Source organism: Falco peregrinus, chromosome 12, assembly GCF_023634155.1.
Source record: "Falco peregrinus isolate bFalPer1 chromosome 12, bFalPer1.pri, whole genome shotgun sequence".
Classification (NCBI taxonomy): Eukaryota; Metazoa; Chordata; class Aves; order Falconiformes; family Falconidae; genus Falco; species Falco peregrinus.
Window position 1 is genome coordinate 18,164,782 of NC_073732.1, and position 19,890 is coordinate 18,184,671.

The window sequence follows — 19,890 nt, forward strand, 5'->3', positions numbered from 1 at the left end:
TGAAGATGATAACTGAAGTCAGATATTCAAACTGATTTAACTTTTATTTATATTCCTCTTCCTGTAGGCTACAATTCTGCATTAGTCATTTATCATGGAATGAAGTTGTGGTTGCCACCATAGCGTTGGGGTTCAAGTAGAGGAGACTTTGGAGGAGAGGAATTAATATAAATTTATAAGATATTGCTTGCATAAATAGCAGAAAACAATAGTATTTATACCCTCTTATAGCACAGTTTCCTAGAATAATACATACAGTAATATTATGATACGGACACGGCTGCTGTTCCACTATACGTAGCTGACTTGTTCTTCTGTTTTATCAACTTCATTCTCTGTGAGCAGCAACGTATCCAGCAGAATGGCTGATGAGGCTTGGATGGGTGAACTCCTCAACCTCATTGGGCTCTGGTACATAATGGGGTTAATCCCGTTTCTCATCCCATGCATGACAAAGAGCTTGGAATTTTCTGCCACAGAGCTTCTGAAAGAGATCCTGCTGGAGTGCTTTTGAAGGGCCTTTATAGGCTTTGTGGTCCGATAGTTGCAAGTGATATACCTGCTGAAAGCCTCCCTAAATGTTTTGTTGAAGAGTGTATAGACAAGAGGATTCACTCCGGAGGATACATACCCTATCCAAACAAAGATCTCCATTAGTTTTTGAAAAACCTCCTGGTTGCAGGAGTTGCACAGAACTGAACTTACGTTTGTAATGAAGAATGGGCACCACATCAATAAGAAAAGAAAAAATACAATGCCCAAAACTTTTGATGCCCTTTGTTCATTGGTTATTGTTTGCATGGACTTCCTCCCAACTGTAGATGTTCTGCAGATAGATGTGTCATTGGGCAAAGTCTTGTCCTTTCTGGAGCCGTTTAGCATGGCCACCTTTTCTGGTGAGGAGGCAGGCGTTGCGTCACGCTGAAATACTGTGGACACAGTTGACCAAGTGAAACGCTGAGGTGGCTTGTTGATCCAGTAGGCCTTCTTGCGGAGCACTTGGATTGTCAGAAAGTAAGTGACTATCATGATAGCGAGGGGAATGAAGAATGCAGCCACTGATCCGTACAGAATGAAGTCATGAAAACGATCGGGCATCAGGACACACGTGATGTTTGTTGAGTTGCCATTTCCATCTTCAATGCCTCTGATGGGGATCGGAATAGCAATGCCTACAGGAGAAAAAACAAGTACTTCAGCGTATGGTAGTTACTTGCAATCTCTTCTTTTTGGGCCTGAAGCCTCAGGATCTCTAAAGAAAAGTAGTTCCTGAGCTCTGGAGTAGGCACAGGGTGACAGAATGTGAATTGCTGAGGGTATCATAAATAGTACTTTCTAAGACTTGGCAAGCTCAGCTTTGACATAGTGCCCTTTTGAAGGAGATGAGGCCTAACTAACACTTAGTGATTGAGGAAGCAGTATAAAGTTGCCAAGTTTTCAAGTCTGAAACACATGAATTGCTTTGACTCTAGTTGTTAAAATTAGTATGTCTTTTCCTCCAGTGAAATGTTTCCCTAATGCCATCTGCTTCCCACCCCTGCCCCACCCTGTGGCAACATTTGCACTTCTTGAAGGGCAGTTCTGTAAATACATAAATTTTGTCTTTCCCTCTTATCTTAACTGCATCGAGTGACCAGACACAGACAGCTGATTTTTTTTTTTTCACCCAACTTGACTCTTTCATATATACAAGTAGTTAAATAGTTGCCATAGTTGTTCAGTGTGTGTTTGAGATGGATTTGTTGTTTAAAGTCTCTTACATATTTAAGAGTGTTTAAATGAGGCTAGCTAGCTCTATAATTCACCGCTTGTGTAAAAAAAAAAAAGTTAGTCTTGTTTTTCAAATAAATTTTTTATAACCACTGAATTACAGTCAGCACTTCATTTTCCAGCAGTCTGACATTACAACAAAAACAACAGGTTCCTTGCTGTCTGGGTTATTTGTGCTGTTTCCTGATGCCACTTAATGAGATCTAGGGATTTACTGTATTCCTCTGCTGCTCCGCTTACTGAAGTTGGTTGAAGGCAGCAAGAGCAAAATGGTGTACCCCTCAGCCACTTGATCCCTTTCTTAATAAAAGGCATACATTCAGATACAGCAGACATTTAGTATGAGGATTGAACCAAATTAACCTTTGATTTGGAGAACTCACTCAGCTGCAGACTACTTTTGAGTTAAATAAAATAGATGAAAAAGTACAGCACTGATTAATAACAATAAATCAGGCATTAAAAGGTCGACTTGGGTCTTGTCATACTAAGTTTCCTCTCTTTTTTTTTTTTTTTTGTGATAAAATAGAGATAGTATCTTTTCTTCTATCTTCCCAGCTCTTCCAGACTTTTTTTTTCAAGTTGGAATTTTGGGGTTTGGCCATATATGCCTCTGCCAAGAAGGCGGATGTACACAGTCTCCTATGCATCACTGGCCTTAATAATCCAGAACAATTTTGTTCTTTCTCTTGCACACAGAGCATACAGCACTCTACCTAGTCTGCTTGCAGCATGTATTAAGTTATTTAAATTAAATGTTTTCACCTCCTTAGCTCACTTAACATTTTTTTTTAAGTGTTAAAGACAGGTGAGGTGCCACATGCAAACCACAGGTGCTAATATAAAAGCTTATCTGTTGGCATCCTTTATATAAACTGTTGGGGGGGGGGGGGAGGGGATAGGAGGGGTGTGTTTCTTATAAGTTAGCCTTTCTATATGCTATATTGCCAGGTGTCTCAGTCTTCAGTGTGAATGTAACCAGCCACTCATTTATCTTTCAATCCTTGATGTAAATAATTAACCTTTTTTTACTTGCTTCATGGCACAATTGTAAGGCACAGATTTTAGTAGCATCTACTCAAGGCTTAAAATTGTGTTTGGGACAGAACATACTACCACAGGAACATGCAATCTTGCTTTCCCAGGAGACATGCTATGCGTGCAGATACTGTCTTTTGATTTTTGGACTTTTAGGACCATGAAGAGCAATGCAGTCCTTGCCCTTTCTGGTAAGCCTGAAAAGGAGCAGCAGTTTTGGCAGACTTTTGGGATGTAGCTATGCATGATCCAAGAGGTGGACTTAGGCCAGCCCAGGTGTTAGGGTCTGCTAATCAATTGTGCTTGGCCAAATTTTTCATTTTGCCCAGCTTTCACTTTGTTTTATACGTGAAAAGTTTCTGCATTCCTTTTCTAGACTCAGTCTCCCATACCTATTGAAATGAGCCAAACCACGATGATTTTGATGATTGTTGTAGCCCATGAATTGTATTGACTAGCCTGGATTGGCTTTTTAATCGCAATATAGCGGTCTAGTGAGATGGCACAGAGGTGCATGATGGAAGCTGTAGAGAATAGGACGTCAAGGAAGAGCCAGATGGGACACAAGGAAGTTGGAAAAGGCCAGGCATTGTCTGAAAGAGAACAGAAAACTCATTAGAATCTAAGCTTTTTGAGAGTGTTCAGTGTATGGTTTTCCTTTGGCATCAGTACTTTTGAGAAGTTCATAATCCTACAGGAACCAAGCCTTGCCACTGCCTCAGCTGGATTCTGTCTTACATTTTAGTTAGCTTCTAACTGACATGGCTGCTGCCATCATATTGATTGGGCTGTTGGTGCGTTATAACCCTTTCCCTGTCTTTTTTGTTCTTTCTAGATCATAAGCAATTTGTAGCAAGGACTGTGGATAAAAAAGTTCATCCATGACTGTGCTTGGTCCTTGCACCCTGCTGGTAAATGGTTATATTTTCAGCTATGTCTCCTTGATAATCCTATGATTCAAGGTTGTATTAAATGGAGGAGATAATGGGTCATAACCAATGTATTAGTCAATCATGCAGAACCACGGCTGAACCTTAGTGGTGATGTTGAAGAATCTAGTTCACACAGTTTTAAAATAAATTTGCTGTGTCACTTCACCACATGCAGTTGAGCACTAATGTGGCAAAGCAGGGCTATTCTCAGTAATGATTTCATAAAAATTGACAGGCTTTTATGCAAGTGGTGTTTTTTTGGAGTGGGGGTGTGTTGTTCTCCCCCACCCACCCCTGCCCCCAAAGAGGATTTTAAGTCTGGCATCCTGATTCTGACGGTAGTTATCTTCAATGTTAATCTCTATAGTGAACTTGGGGTCTGTCAACTGCATTATATCCAAGATCAAGGTTTTGTAGTGTTCAGCTTTCCAAAAGGCTTGTGTTTTTGACAGCTGGGTCTCCCCTATCAATGTTTAAAATTCAAAACCAAATGAACTTTAATAAAACTGATTAACTGCTTTATTTTCACTCACTATTAGTTTGTATAGCACTCATGTGCTAGCAGCCTTCAATTTGAGGGCATGTAAGTGTTGTGTGTCTGTAAGAATGTTCTTTAGTCCTAGCGAAGGGTGTGTGAACACAGAAGTTTTTTCTGTTTCTAATGATAGAAGTTGATAGATATATTCTCCTTCTCTACAGAATTCAGCTGTATGTAGTCAGTAGGCACATTAATAGTATTGCTAGAGAAATCAATTCTTTGTTGAATGATGATTAAGGGGTGGGAAAAAGACATTTCTAAAGATATATCCAAAGCAGGTTGGTTTTAATCTCCTTGCTCTGAATAAATAGATCTGCATACAGAGAATGCCAAATGAGCTGGACTATTGTAATGCCCAGTTGTATCAATGTGGTAATGTTGCAGTAGTTTGAGATTAAAACATTTTTTTATAATGTGACTGACAGATGGAAATGATAGTGGTGCTGCCTTGACTTGCATTATAAAATTTTCCATCTTCGGGTTCATAAAGTCAGACATAGCAAGTACTTGTCTGCACTCTCTCACCTGTGTTGGGAAACCTTGCCTGTTAAACAAAGAGCATGAATGGATGGAGCTCAGAACTGACCCTCACCCATCCCCAAAGCAGTGAACACCAGGGAGGATGATGTAGGCAGCAAGGCAGAAGGGAAAGAGGTGGTCTATTCTCAAATCATTAACCAGTAGACTTTAGTATCTAGCTGCATATTTCCTAAAATAGATATCATGGTTGAAATTGGCTTCAAAAAATTATGCTGTCAGGCTAGTATGAGAAAGTTGTAATTAGTATATTATGAAACGCTTACTCATACTTAATTTTTCTGTCTACGCTCTCAGCTGGCAGTAAGGTATGGTGCCTTTCTGAAGGAAAAAAATTATAGTTAAAAGAAATAATTGATTTGATGGGCTTTACATTTTTTTGCTCACTCTAGAAAAATAAGACTAATTCTGACTCCGTGATGAAGGATTAGTTCAGATAAAAATGTTAACAATGGAAAGTGTATTCTACATCTTGAAGGATGGTGGATAACACAGCTGGATTTCAAGTGAGCAGCTAATACTTCTGTTGGAGGGTATTAGCTCTCCAGTGCTGCTCACTAGGTTGTAGTTGCTTTGCTTTCTGGAGAATTGCACTGTGATAAATCCTTTCCTTCTGTAGTTAGTTTACTCTTTGCAAAAGGTGGCTCTGAAATATTTTGCAACAAAAAGCTCTTTTCCTTCTTTTGAATATAGGTGCATTTGTATGTTTTTGAGTTGCAAGACCTTTTGTTAGTTAAGTGCAACTGAACAGAGAAAGCTTTGTCTTTATTTTTGTCTTGTTTTGAATTGGATGCAGAGGGCAGTAAGTTACCACATTCATGACTATAGAATATGTACTGTTGTATTTGTATGTATGTGTTTTATCTAAAAATCAGAGTAGACTTCAAATGCAGTAGCTGATAAGAATTGAAGAATATTGTTACTGTTTAAACAAAACAAATATTGTGAAACTGATACCTGAAAGTCCAGAAGAGTCATGTAGTTGTCTAGGTTTCATATCATGGTCTATTTTGCTTTTACTTATTTTGATTTGTTGCTTGCACCTGTGTTAGAAGCTCTGTGCCTAGTGTTTGAGGGACGGCTCTTGGTGGAGTTGCGCATTTTGTGGTGGTGTGTGTCACTGTTGGCCTATTCTGTTAGTTTGAGAGTAGGAAAAGGATGGAATATTAATATCCTTTCAGGACTCAGAAAGAATCTCTGACCTTGAACATGACAGTGACCTGCTTGTTCCTTGCCCTGTTTTGTAATTCTGACTGAAGGTAAAATGAGTATGTCCTGCCAAGTGGTGATACAAAGCCATTAGCAGCTCATGCTTAGTTTGAATTGTTGCAAGTTCTGATTCTCCTAGTATAGATCCACACTTGGAGCAGACCAGAACATTTACTGGGCTGACTGAAACTCTCAGTCTTTTTTTTTCCTTGGGAGTTGAAAGCTGATTTAAACCAGGTAGTATGCCTAGGTTATCTGACAAAAGTGCCTGCCTGAAAACTTGTCTGGTTTCTCCAGCTGTCAGGTGGCATAACAGAAAAAAAGTGTTCCTCCTTCCTACAAACCTTGCCTTAAATCCTCCCAGTGCTGTGGCAATGCTGCTGTTGTAAATTTTCCTTGTTTTGAGGCAAACCAGGATAAAATACACATTTTAAGGTTTGTCTTGCACCTTAAGAGAAGATGAGCTTTTACCATAACTGTCTACCCTTGGTTAATCTTTATTTAAGAAAAGTTTTATTTATAGGAAATACCTTGGAAATGTATAATCCTTAAAGTACAGTATTGATGAGCTGCTCTTGCTGTAAACCAAAAGGTCTTTTGAAAGCTTGGGAGAAAGCACTGCTTGTGTACATGTATAAGCATGATTGAGAGATCTTGAAATAGACTTGGAAGCCATTTGTTCTTCTGCTATAAGGGCTGCTGAAGCGTGTTACCTGTCAAAGATTTTGTTGCTGTTAGATAATGATGCTTTTACTGAGATGGAAATTAGGCATTTTTAACCACTAGCTGGCTTAAGTCTAGGCTTCAATCTTCACATTGGTGTGCATGTGTCTGTAACTTGCATGTGTGGCGTTCACCCTTGTGTCAGTATTCAGCTGCGTGGGCTGTATAGGCCTGGTGTTCCCAAGCTGCTGTCTTGCTGTTTCACCCCTGTGGCTGCCTGCCTCTTATTTTTCTGCTAAAATTTCCGCTTCAACAGTAGTTGTTCACTGTCATAGTTTCCTTAATTTAGCCAAAGTTTGTTGTTTTTTTTTAATTAGAGTTGCTTTGTGTAGAATAAAGCTTTGGTTTCTTATTTATCTTTATACTTGAAGTTTTGGAAAGTAGCCCTCAATAGAAGTTTTCTCTCATAGTTTGCACAAGCAAGAAGGGAGGATTTGTTGTGGCCCATCAGTAATGGGGGAAAGGTTAAGATGGTGATTGATTGTAATAGTCCCAGGCTACAAACCATTGTTTTTAAAATCTATCAGCCTTACTGTCTGATTTTTAAGTGGATGAATATCAGGAATAGAGAATATATTTTTAAAATGCTATGTGCCCTGTCTCAAAGTAATCCATTGCCCACCAAATCATGGAGAACAGACTTCTTCCTGCTGCAGGCTTTGCAAATGAGAGGATCTCTCAAGTTTGTCTACTAATTTCACTATCTGATGAATAGCAACATTTTTGCTTTCCTTCAGTAATTCTAAGTATTAAAAATTTGGATAACTTTTGAAAGCTAGATTTCAGAGAATGCAATTATTTCCTAACATATCCTCCTGTTTTTGGAAGAAATGGGAAGACTTTACAAACAGTTCATTGCTTTTATTGCTTGCTATATTCTGACACTTGCACCCCTAAATTGAAATTGCAGTGTGTATTTGTACCAGAGTACATTTTGGTTGCTCTGCTGAGAATAAATAATCTGCTTCTCATGCTATTATACCTGTGAGTTAGAGATTTGTTTATTTTTAAAAGGGGCAGCACTTTATTACAGAAAGCGTCTGTCTATTTCTGAAGCTTTTTCTCTGAGTGTGCTGTCAGGGCATGGAGCCAATATCTGTAGTAGCTTTTGAATTTGAATGCTCTGTGACACATTGGTTTTTACAGTCAGGATCATTTAATGTGACTGCACTTTAGTTCACACCTTTTTCCCCTCAAATATTCTCCACATAGTTAGATATCAGTCCCAAACTGGAAGCATAATATTTGTATTCTGTATCTAGAAGTTGCACCCAGCTATTTCATTATTATAGGAGCATTCCTGTGTGGAAGTGCCAAGAGGCTGAATTTAATTAGCTCTCCAGTTGTCAATGATTATTCAATGTTCAAGTAGTTATCTGGCTAATGTAGCTTCAAGATTTAGACTTGTTATGTATTTAAATGTCTGTTCTAGCTTCATTCCATTAACTCTTCCTGTTTTGCTTGGGCTTTGAACTTCTATAAACACCTCAGCATCTTCCCCAGTGGATGAAGTGGCAAAGCAGTTTTTCTGGTTGGCTGCCAAAGAGTGACTTGTATGCAAGAACTTTCAGTTTTAACCACTACTATGTGAAAGGCCGATCAGTCTTACTTAGCTAATTCCAACTAATTTTGCTACTTTCTTGTAAATTTCCTGCAACATGAAAGATGCTTTTGTTTGACTTTTAAATTAAGATTCCTAGCATGCTTTTAAAGGGTTGTAACCAGGATTTAGCACTGGATTAATGGAGAGATTAAGGAGCAATAGTCTCTTTACAAAGTTAAAAAGAAAAGATGTATTAATCTAGCAAAACAAAAATAATATAAAAAAGGCAAACAAAAAACCCTGTACCACCACCAATAAAGAACTCCACAAAATCCAGAACATGCCTTCCCTTTGTATTGATTGCTAGTCCAATACTAGTACTTTTTATGGTTAGTAGTTTTACTTTTATTATTAATGAGGCCTTTGGCAGGAATTAAGCAGTTACATGTATATACATACTTACACACAGATATTGTTTCTTGTCTCTGCATATGCATGTGCACATACGTGACATCCTAAGGTTTTTTATAAGTGACTGTGGTGTCGTTTTTAAGTTAGAAATCACTGTCCTAGTCATGTACGTTTACTTTTCTTTTTAGACACTGTTACTTGGAAAAAAGGTTATTTTATGATCTCAACACTGAATTCTGACCTCCAGTTCATACATCTGTTTAGGGAGAAGCAGTCTGTAATACACAGAAATTCAGTCTCAAGGCATTTAGTGAATAAACACATTTGTTAATAAAGTGATACCAGTCTTCTGCAGCAAACAAAAGTTACTGATGGCCTTTCTGAAATAAAGTTTATGATTGTTTGCTTGTTGCTTAGGCAACTCTTAGAGATCTAGCATAGACTGCAGGAATTAATTTTTCCTTTTGTTATGTAGGGCCCAGGGGTATCTATATGTTAAAGATAATTGTGTAGATCCAAGTTTGTCGAAAAACCCATCTTGTTGATTTTTTCCATTTGTATGATACATAAATAGACAATTTAAAATGTATTCTTTAAGAAACTTTAGGAGTAAAAGAGAGACTTTCCCATGGAGCTACCTCTGATTAGTTGTCAAAAGCAGTATCTGAAATAAAGCTGAGTATGAGAGAATGTGAAAAAGTCATGTTTGTTCTGTAATGAATAACCAGAAAGAAAATGTCACACTCGGTGTATGTTCATGTAAAAAAAAAAAACAACCGTATTTTATTCCATATGAACCGGACTAAATGAGTCTCAAACATTACACGGATTGAAGCTTTCTTGGCTTGACAGAGTTAATTCTTTAGGGTGCTTTATGAACCTGCTGCTTTCTTCTGGGTGGGTGAAAAATAGGTTTCTCTGAAACTAGTACTGGTAAGGTTTGTTGTCTCCGATGGTGTAAGGGAGCATCTCTGGCTGTTCATGAAGCTTGGAATCAATACTAAGATAAAATCATGTGCTGGATTCCAAGAAAGTTCAAGACCTGTTCAGTACACTGAACAGATACCTAGACTTCATTTCATGTAAAAGACTGCCTACAATTAGCATAATATCCAATAGAATAGATACCAACATTGTGCTGATGTTTAAAATACTACACTGTACAAAATGTGATTTGCTGTTTCTAGTTCCAATTTAGTATCAATTCTAAGTCTCAGGTGATTTTTTTTTTTTTTTGAATGGTTTATTTCAAAGGAAAAAATATCCACAGTGGTATACTTTCCATAAAGACATTAAGCTGTATTAAGGTGAGAGGGGGAGAAAAATTAGCAGCCCTCATCCAAATTATTTTAAAAATTGTAATGGTGGAAAGCAAACAGTTCTTCTGTTTAAATTAGACCTTCCCAAATTGTATGCCATATGCTAGCCTGATGAAACAAATGCACTGTACTTACCAAATAATATTATGAGGAGGGCAATCGGCATCACAAACAGACCCACGAGCAAATCTGCCACCGCCAAGGATGTCAAAAAGTAGTTGGTAGCATATTGCAACTTTTTCTCCAGAGACACCGCCAGTATGACAAGTATGTTCCCTCCAATGGTGGGGATTATCACCAGGAGGATCAGTAAAGCTGCCCAACGCACTTTATTTCCTTGTTCATCGCTTGGGTATTCCTGCTTGGGTTCTGCTACTGAGAGAGGTGACAAAGATCCATTGCCAACTCCAGACCCATTCAAGAAATGTAAAGGATAGGACATCTTTGTGTCCAGTAGAAAGTATTCAGGAGCTGTATTTTGCACAGGAATTGTGTACAGTCCAAGAGTTCACTGTTCCTCTCTGGTCCACGATGGTCCTGAAGAAAGGCCAGCATGGTCAGTATGGTAAACTGGTCATCTGCTATTTTGAGGTACTGTAACCATGTCCGAGCTGGTATCCAATTTTTTTTATCTTGTGTCTTGCTGTGTGCAGTTAGGTCTTAAAAATCAAAGTCCTGTCTTGTGTCCATCTCTGGTAGGTAGGGTTCAGTGGTCTGGTCTCCCCTTTATAGCGAGGTTCAGGTTTCAGAAGATTATAGGAGACAGTTCAGTAGCTGTGAAAAGCAGGCAGTGCGTTAGCTTCCTTTTTGTTAGTTTGGGTTTTTTCCCCTTTCTAACCGCAGTAAAAATTGATAGATCAATTTGGATGTTAAATGTTTCCCTTTAGATACAGGGTACATAGATTTGCTCTTTGTAAGTACAAACTGATGCAAAGGCAGATGCTCGTGTTGTGTATATGCAACTCCTCCTCTCCTGATAGTCTCCAGCAGCGTGTGCGTAGGCAGATGGCAGTTCCCATATTTCCCCTTATTAAGAATCCTATTTCGCCACAGAGGGTCACCCCAAAAATATCTTCAGAAATTATGTATGAGGTTTCCGTTTTAGTGTCTGCAGCTCCTAATTTATCAGGTGCAGGTCAGGAAGCTGTAGACAATAAAATACTGGTGACGGTCTCAAGGGGACCATAAAGATTTATGGAACTGAGACATCTAAATTTACACATTACTTGAAGGGATGGGGGGGGGGGGCGGGGAGTAAACCATTTGTTTTTGTAATTTGAGCAGGGCTTTTATTAAGCACAGCCTTTTCTTTCCCTCCCTCCCTCTCTCTCTGTCTCTCAACTGCTGGAGACTTAAGCCGTACATTTCCCCCTTCAAGCAGAGACTAAAACAGCTGTCACAGTGTTAAGCTGAACAAATGCTCAGTTACTGAGAAGATTTGATGTGTTGCATTTTTCAGGTGAAGAAAGCCTTACCTCTTTCTCTTGCATTTCACTTTCTCTTGCATTTCAGTAGAGTTCACTTTGCTTCTAGGAATATCCTTTTTGATTTTCTTTTTCGTCATGTGGAGGATTTTAAGATAGGATTTTTTTCACTGCTTTCTTGAAAACAAGTTTTTCAGTTGGTTTTATTTTTTAGACTTTTTCTAAAGCTTTTCTCTTTGTGTGCTTTTGTTTAGCACATTTCTTCTAACACCAAGATTAAGAATTTCTGTTTTGGGAAAACTGTGTTTCTTACCCAGGTATTTTGTCCAACTCTTGATCGGAGTAAAAGAATCATTCTTGCCACATCTAGAGAAGAATCATTCTGGCCACATTTATAAAAAGATAGAAATAAGCTTGTTTTCTTTTTTTGCTGTCCTTTTCCATTCTTTTGATGATTTTACTTAAGCGATTAGCAGAGTCTCTGTGCAGTTTTCTCGTTGTTCATTAGCAAAGCTCGCTGTCTGCTTCTGCCCTTGTTTGTTGATTGACTCACTGCGGTGTATCCAGCTCAAGTGCTTGAAAAGCAGGGAAGTAAATGAGTGAGACTCTGGCTGGAAAAGAGCCAGAGAAGGGTTGATTGATTCAGTGCTCCAGTACTATAACGTGTGCTCCTTGTAGCTGTATCAGGATGTGCAGGTCCTGTAAATGACCCTTCACGCTATGATATGGTAGTTATATGCACCACAGCGTGCGTATGCCTGCGCACTTGCTCTCTCTGGATGGAAGCACTGTTAACCCTGAAAAGTTCTGCTGCCCTGTAAACACCCCAGTTTGGTGGGTTTTTTTTTTTCTTGAGAGATTTTATGAAAGTATTGTCTAGCCCTCTATTTTAAGTTACACTGTTACTTTAAATCTTTCTTCTTGCAGCTGCTTTTTATTACCACAAATGTTCTGTTTTGTTACCCTTGCAGCTTTCAGTGGATGTGTGTATGGTCTTTAACATCATCTTACAGTTCTGCATTAAAATGCAAATAGAGTTCACTTCCAAAGACATTAGCTGGACAAGTGTGTAATAGTCTTTGAGTTTAAGACCAGAAGAGATCATAGTCTGACCCCCTGTATGTCACTGGCCATTACATTCCATGAATTGCTAGTGCTTACCAGGCTTGAGCTGGGAATTGGGTCCTCAGTGAACTCTGAATCAATTTATATTTGGTTTTGGTGTGTGTTGTTTTTTTTTTTTTTTTTTTTAAAGAAAGCATTCATATCTTTAAGATACAACTACTTTGGGGCCGAAAAGAAAGCTGCTGCTAGAAATTAATAGAAATACTTGACTTAAAGTGTGTTCATATCATACGATAGCAAAGTAGTTTTCGCTTGTTCCTTATTTTTCCTGTGTGAAGGAAACCTTTGGCAAGATTCCATGCTGTACTCATTTGCAACTGACTTTTGATGTCCATTCTTCAGAAAAATATATATTAGGAAATAAAGATTAATCTACCTACATTAATTTTGTTTTCTTATCTGACCACCTCCCCAGCATAATGTCTGATAGAACTGAGAGAGCAGAGTACATGAAAACATAGAAAAAGCAGAAATTGAGACAGGACAATACTGTATTGGGCTACTGAGCATCTGGATTCAGTTTTCCTGAAGCTCGACCTACGTCTAATAAGTTTCTGTTTAATGCCAGGAGGGCCTTCAAGATTTATAAAATAAATCTATCTGTACTTGAAGTCTTTACCAAAATTTCCATTGGATAAACAGAGCCTGTGTTCTCTCTTTCTGATTGTACAGATAAAGCTTGTTTTCCTTCATCATTGACACTTGAGTTATTTTTTTCTTGTTGAAAGACAGCTGGAATTATTACTACGTTTTGGAGATGGAGCTATGGGCAGTATGTTTCCATAAAAAATGGAAAACAAATAAACCACCAAAGTATAGTAAAAGATAGATTAATCCTTTACTTTCAGTGATCTCCTTCTGGGTGTGTGTCACAAGCAACTCTTCAGGTCACATCTCTGAATTTAAAGAACAGAATTAAAACTTCCAGGGGAAAAAAAATAATGCATCTATCAGAGCCGTCTGCTGATCATCAGCGTGTTACTGGTGCAAGCCTGTGTTGGAGCTAAAGCATTATCTTGAAAGAGGGCTTTTTTTTTTGGGTTGTTTGTTGGGGTTTTTTTTTGCTTGGTTGGGTTTTTTACTTCTCACACTTTCACAGTGCAGTAGACACTATCCCTCAATCAATTCGGCGTGGGGGAAGTATCAAGAGTTACAGAAGCGTAATTTTGAGTTCTGTATTACCTCTATAAATTTTCTTCATAGGTCTTGCTATCAAGAAGCATCACTGTTGGCTAATGTGGTAAAGGTGTTTTGGTCAAAGTGAAGATCAAGTGTTTCCACTTCTCTGGAATGCCTCAGTGGATGTTAAAATGTCATTTATATGACAAAATCATCTTTTTAGCTACTAGAATGACTAAATTAAATACGTTGGGAGAGGAGAGGCACCTTGATGAAGCACCAGCAGAAGGCTGTACTGTTGCCTGAAGATTGCTCTGGTGAAATCTGCATAAACGCATTCATACCTAATTGAAAATGAAATTATTTTTTTAAAATGCAGATGAAAACAGTTTTCTTAAGAACTTGCAGAGGAAGATTATATGAGTTTAGTTGCATTAGGCATGTATACCTGCTTGGTGCAGATGGCTAGAAAACTTATCTGCGTTTTGTGAGGTTTTTTTAGCTCTCCCAGTTTTGAATAATTTGAGAAACATATCCTCCTTCATAGATACGGATCTGCAGTAGTTCCTTCACTGCATGCTTCTGGCTAGGCTTTTTATGCAGGCCTGTGTCCTGCCCCCATATCCAGCTCCTTTCCTGTGTTAATGATGATAAACCTTAAATTTTGCTAGACCCCACTCCTGGTCCACTGTACCTTAATATCTGAACCATGCATAGATACTAATTTTTTTCCCCATCCCTTCCTGTTATTTCTGTTTTCAGATTGCCAATACTATTTTATTTGAATGGAGCCATGTCCACGTTAGATGTGAGCTGACACTGGTGACAGTGTTGTTCAGCTGGTGCATATCCTTCAAGTTCATCTGCTGTGCCTCTTGGCAGTGCTCGGCCTCATCCTCCTGACAGTGGGAGGCTTCCTAGAAGTTCTCATTCTTTAGCAATACGTGCTTAGGCAACCAGGATGCATTTCAGAAAAACATTGTGGAGAAGGAGGCTGTGTTGCACACAAGAGAGTTGCAGGAAGCTCCTGGCAGGGGAATATCTTGGTATTTTTTTGTCAAGAGAAAAAGAGACGGGGTTTACACCCTTGCATAATCTACATCAAAATGTGTCTGTCTGCATTTTTCTCTGCAGTTTTACCTTTTCTATGTTTTCCCTCTGCTGCTACATGCCCCGCCTCCCCCTTCAGAAATGACTGCAAATTGTGCCATTAGATATCTGCATTCCTTCTTTATTAACTCATTTATGGATGAAATGAAACTTCTGTTAAGCTTTTCTTTTTTTTTAATCTCTTGGTGCACTACAAAACAACTTGTGGAAATAGTTCTGTATCAAGTGATTTATTCGTGTCCAATAGTTTACAGTCATAAATATTTAGAATCTTTTGAAATATGACTGGAGAGGAATCTAAAAGATATATTTGACATTGTTCTTTAATTCTCTGACATTTCATTTTTCAATGAGTTGTAAAGTCCTTAAATATTTAGACTAAAAAAATGTGTTAGTGATGCTTCAGGCGCTTCCATTTTTAGTCTCAATCACAAGACCACTGTGGTGGTTTATTTTCAATATCTGGTTTATTTACTTATTGATGCTATCTTAGATATACAGGATTTCATGTTTAAATATTACTGAAATAGTCCTCTAACCTTCAAGGTGTGCAACACTACAGAATTGGCAATAGGCTGTGCAAAGGTATTTGGATGTGGTTCTAACTGGGCTGTGATCTAAAACTAAGTGGAATATGCTTGAAGATACGGCAATCTGAGTTTTTAATTTGTCTTGTGGTGGTGTTGTGTGCCTCTTAGAAAAAAAAAAAAAAATCAAGTGGATTGTTAAAACAGGATTGATGTATCTAACAATGTTCCTCAACTTTTGGTAGCCCAATAAGGCTCTTGTAGGTACAGCCTACTAAGAATTACAGTATCTGCAGATGGTGCAATTGTAATTACCTTCAGAAAATAAAACCAAACAGTTTAGGTACCTTACAGATTCCTAATAATGCTACTATATGAAATGTTTCATGGTGAAAAGGGAATGCATTTTCGGGGTTCTCTGCAAATTATGGGGAACCTTCCATGGTCAACATGAGGGACTGAAAAGAAAACTAACAATTTTCTGTGTCCAGCTGATCTGAGTGGTTTTGTTCATGTTGATCTGAGTTACTAACAATTAACATATTGGGGTTTATATTGTGAATTTTTGTCCTGGAGGCTTAAGAAAAACTTTCTCTTCCTCTCTCTTTGGAAATAATGAAGAATGCAAGACTTTCTTTGGTTTCTCAGAAATTCTAGGGTGCTTACAAGCTAAGTATCAGCTTTTATATCAAGAGTATAACATTGATATGTGTATAAATATGTCATTTATATTCAGTTATATCTAGCAGATGAACATCCCCAGGAATGAGATCAAAGTTGAGGCTAAGGCTCAGGTAATTGGGCAGGAGTTAGGCAGCTCCTCTGTGTTCTGTCTGGTTATGGCTTCTGTGAAGATTCAAAATCCTTAGCTGCATAGTGTTCATTTCTTGTGGAGGTTTTGAGAGCAGCAGTTGATGAGTAAAACTAATAAAATGCTAGTAGCTATTATGTTTTACTGAGAATTTGTCATTGCTGTCTTGGTGCATCTTTGTTTTTCTTCACAGTTTTGTTTATGATTTCTGAAACTGTTAACTGAATCTTGACGGAAGTCCTTCATCTGCAGCCCATATATCACAACAGTAAAACTTATTCTGGTGTAGAGTGGGAATAAAGCTGTAGCTGACTAATGTGTTGAAGCCCTTTAGAATAAACTTGTATGCTTTTTTGGCTTCTTGATTCATTTAGATTCCTGGTAACAGAACAAAGTTGAGGCTGGTTGAGATGTTGGCTTTTTTGTATATGGGTCTGGGTTCACTGACGTCTGTTCTAATGGCTTATGTAGGAGCAGCTGAGCAATTTTCAGATGAAAATGAAGGAAATAATCAGGCCGTTCTTTTGTCGTCGTTTTGCTGTTGTAGTAAAATGTAATTGCAAAAGCAAACTGCTTGAGCAAAACCAGTGTTAGGAAAAAAGGAAGGAACCAGTGCATTAAAGATAATTTGGTTTTTAAAAATAGACATTGCCTATCTTGCTAAGATATACATCCCAGTTTAGAGATGTGCCTTAGGCTTTAATGTAGGAATTTTGAGATTAAATTACTGGACTGTGTTATGGGAAGGTCAGACTAGAGGACTGTGGTACGTTGCTTCTATCCTCAAAATATATTAAATATAATTAAGGTTTAGAATTTTTACTATGACTTTTAAGAGGGTTGGGGGGGAATTGTGTCTGGAGATAAAACTTCTGCCCACTGAATATCCAGACGTTATCCTGATATTTCATGGGATGTTCTGTTTAACTTGTAGTCATGTCAGATGTCTGTATTAGGACTGACCAAGAGTAGCCTGTTCCTGAGTGTGACTTCTGATAAGCCATTTACCTTTTTTTTTTTAAGTATTTTAAGTTTTCTCACACTCTTCATTACTTCTCTCCCTCTCCCACAAAAGGTTTCTACTCAGTAACCACATTGGTTCAGCCATCAGCACAACAGAGTGGTAGAGGTCTTCAGTGGGGAGCCGAAGGGTTGGTCTCTGTTTGAGAACCTGTGTGGGGCTTGGTACCAGTGAAGTGAAATCCTCCTCCATCAGCAGCAGGATTGTCCCTCTGCTGTGCTGAGTGTCCTGTGGTTGTGCTCGAAGTGAAGGGTGAAAGCCTCGGCCAGGGCAAGGAGAATGTGGTCGTGCTTTAAACATATTCCCTAACTGGATTACTAGTTGGAAGTAATGCCATGGGGGCATGAGTGCAGCCTGTAACTGTTTATGAGGGATTCTTAATTATTTTTTTTTTTTGGTCACTTGACAGAAATGTTTTGTGTGTTACAAATTTTATTAAGTGTGGGTTTGGGCTGATATGGGCTAACCTTTGGCAACAGTGTGTAGGACTTTATTGCTGAGACACTTTACAAAGCGAATGAGGAAATGTTACTGCTTAAGTATTGATGCCAACAGTGCTCTTGTGTACTGAAGTCCTGTCCCTCTGATAAGCATTTTTACAAGACATTTCACTTCCTCAACCCACTTCTAATTCTGCGTGTAATAGAGAACTAGAATGGGAATACACTTGAAGATTGCAGGATCGAGAAGACTGTATTACTGAGGAAAGTCGGACCCATTAAGTAGCTTTAACTCCCAAAGTAGATTTACAGAAGGCCTCCTGTCAAAATGTTTGACCATTTTATGGATAGATTTGAGAGAAAAGCATTTGGGAAAATGGCCACAAATAATTTAAATATGACTAAGAATTTCATAATCAGTGTACTTTAATCCTGATTTTATAATAAAAACTGTGTGGGAACTTCTGAGCTTGCAGACACAAAAGATGTGTCCAAGTTAATGATTCTATAAAATCCAGCTTTCTGAGCAGGAATTTAATGATTAATGCTTCAAAGTGTATAATCACATCTTTACCAGAAGATGTTTTTCTCTTCCTCGTGTCACAATCTGCCTGTTTAACGTTTGCTGAAGTAAAGCAAACACAAAGGTGTTAAGAGTCTTTGTGCAAGAGCTGAAGTCTTCTGTGCAGCTGAATGCTTGGGCTCATTTATTACAGGTTTTGTGACTCCTGGTCTCTACATCAGCTCATTTTTGAAAATCATTGTCAGCATCCAAGCTGTTATTTAAGCAAGAGACTGGCAGGTAGTTTTAAATGTCTTCTAGTTTATAGTCTTCACTTTACATCATTCTGTTTCCCAGCTCTTCCCCCTTCTTAACATTTGTCACCATAGCTGCATCTTGGAGGCAACAGTTTCCAGCAACTTTGCCTTTGTTCCTCTCTTCTTTTGTGTTGGTTGTTGGGGTTTTTCTGCTGCTGTTTGGAGGGATTTGGGGTTTTTTGAAGGTAGCGATGGTAGATAGAATTCTCTCCCCGTGCAGATGTTTTAGCAAAACTCACAAAGAAACAAGACACTTGGAAGTAGGGTAGGAGACCTGGGTACTTGCTGCTATTACTGCTGAGGCATTGAGTAGCCTCTGAAACCTGGGTGCCTTCGGGTCCTTTCAGCAGTTCTCGGGGAGGACTGGAGCCTGTGCAGTGGTGCTGCCTGTCTGCAGTCAGCTGGATCAGGAGAGAGGGCTGTGAAAAGTTCAGGACTAGTTATGAGACGAGACTATGGGAACACATTAAAATGAAAAGAGGTAATAGCTAGAGTAGAAATTAAGTGATTTTGTATGTAGAGTATAATTGAAGTGTGAGTGTGGGGTTATATGAGCATGTCTTCTGTCCCCAGTCACAATGAAAGAAGACAATGAACCAGATTGTTGCTTGTGAAGGACTTTTTTTTTTCTTTTTCTTTTTTTTCTTTTACTTGTTTTCTATGATTCAGGCATTCATTTAAATAAAACTAGTGCCGGAGCATACTCTATAATGGTTTTTCTACCTCTTGAGTTGAGTGCTTTGATAGCATCAAGTAGGATCATTAAGTGTCTGTAATTCCTGTGTACAGCAGATACTGCTGCTAACCTCCATCTTCCAGTGTAGCAAACATAAGAAGGGAAGCTAAAACTAAGGTGTTTTCGACTCTTTCTTTATATATTTCAGTCTGAAATCAGTTTATAGTCAAAGTAAATGGCTTGCAAGACTGCTTTTAGGATTGTGAATGTGACAATTAAAAAGCTAGTCTGGGCTGCAAAACACAGTGAGATGGAGTGGATAACCAGATGATGTGCGCTTTGAAAACAGGCATAATTAAATGATTTGCGATTTATGGTTTCCTGCCTTTCTTTTTCATAAGCGTGTACTTGCCAGCTGCATTCCTGTGTGGCTCTTGTGTTCATGGTGTCATGAGATGGGGTAAATTTAACAGATCAGCTGTGATGAATGTGCTTGCAATACCTAGGAGTTCAGAATGCAGACTCATCTGACACAGAGATGCTTACTTTACAAACAATTTCGCCTTTGCTGCATTAGAAATGCTGAAATTGGCAGTGTACGATATACCAAGTGGTTTGTGTGGCATCAAAATCAATGGAGTGATAAATATGACTACAAACACAGGAAGGAAATGCATGTATCCATAGCTGTGAGTTCTGCCCTACTGCAGAAATGCTCAGTATTCACAAGACACTGAATTAGCAGCGTGTGCTTCTTGCTGTAGGAAATTAAGAGTTCGTCTCTCCCAGCACTGGGCT

At 38.5% G+C, this 19,890-nt stretch overlaps 2 protein-coding genes across 3 annotated transcripts in view; one reads left to right on the top strand and one right to left on the bottom strand.

The window, feature by feature from the left end:
• PSMD1 (proteasome 26S subunit, non-ATPase 1) overlaps nt 1-19,890 on the top strand; it is a 75,641-nt gene that overhangs the window by 28,213 nt on the left and 27,538 nt on the right. The gene's annotated exons all lie outside the window — the stretch shown is intronic.
• Nucleotides 26-12,249, bottom strand: HTR2B (5-hydroxytryptamine receptor 2B). 2 transcript variants are annotated; one of them, XM_005237753.4, is made up of 4 exons: nt 11,496-12,249; nt 10,156-10,794; nt 3,201-3,401; nt 26-1,172 (listed from the first exon to the last, which is right to left on the bottom strand). In XM_005237753.4, exons 2-4 carry the CDS (start codon nt 10,460-10,462, stop codon nt 292-294), a joined length of 1,389 nt encoding a protein of 462 aa, XP_005237810.2. In that variant the 5' UTR covers nt 10,463-10,794; nt 11,496-12,249; the 3' UTR covers nt 26-291. The 2 variants fall into 2 exon arrangements, with proteins under 2 accessions (XP_005237810.2, XP_055672843.1); XM_055816868.1 differs by lacking the exons at nt 3,201-3,401; nt 11,496-12,249 and having other exon boundaries at nt 10,156-11,258.

Excerpts from the sequence above, each read along its gene's own strand:
- HTR2B (XM_005237753.4), bottom strand. The coding sequence starts at position 10,462 with ATGTCCTATCCTTTACATTTCTTGAATGGGTCTGGAGTTGGCAATGGA. Across the intron at positions 3,402-10,155 it reads CCTCCTCATAATATTATTTG|ACAATGCCTGGCCTTTTCCA; the intron begins GTAAGTACAGTG and ends GTTCTCTTTCAG. Across the intron at positions 1,173-3,200 it reads GGTTTGGCTCATTTCAATAG|GCATTGCTATTCCGATCCCC; the intron begins GTATGGGAGACT and ends TTTCTCCTGTAG.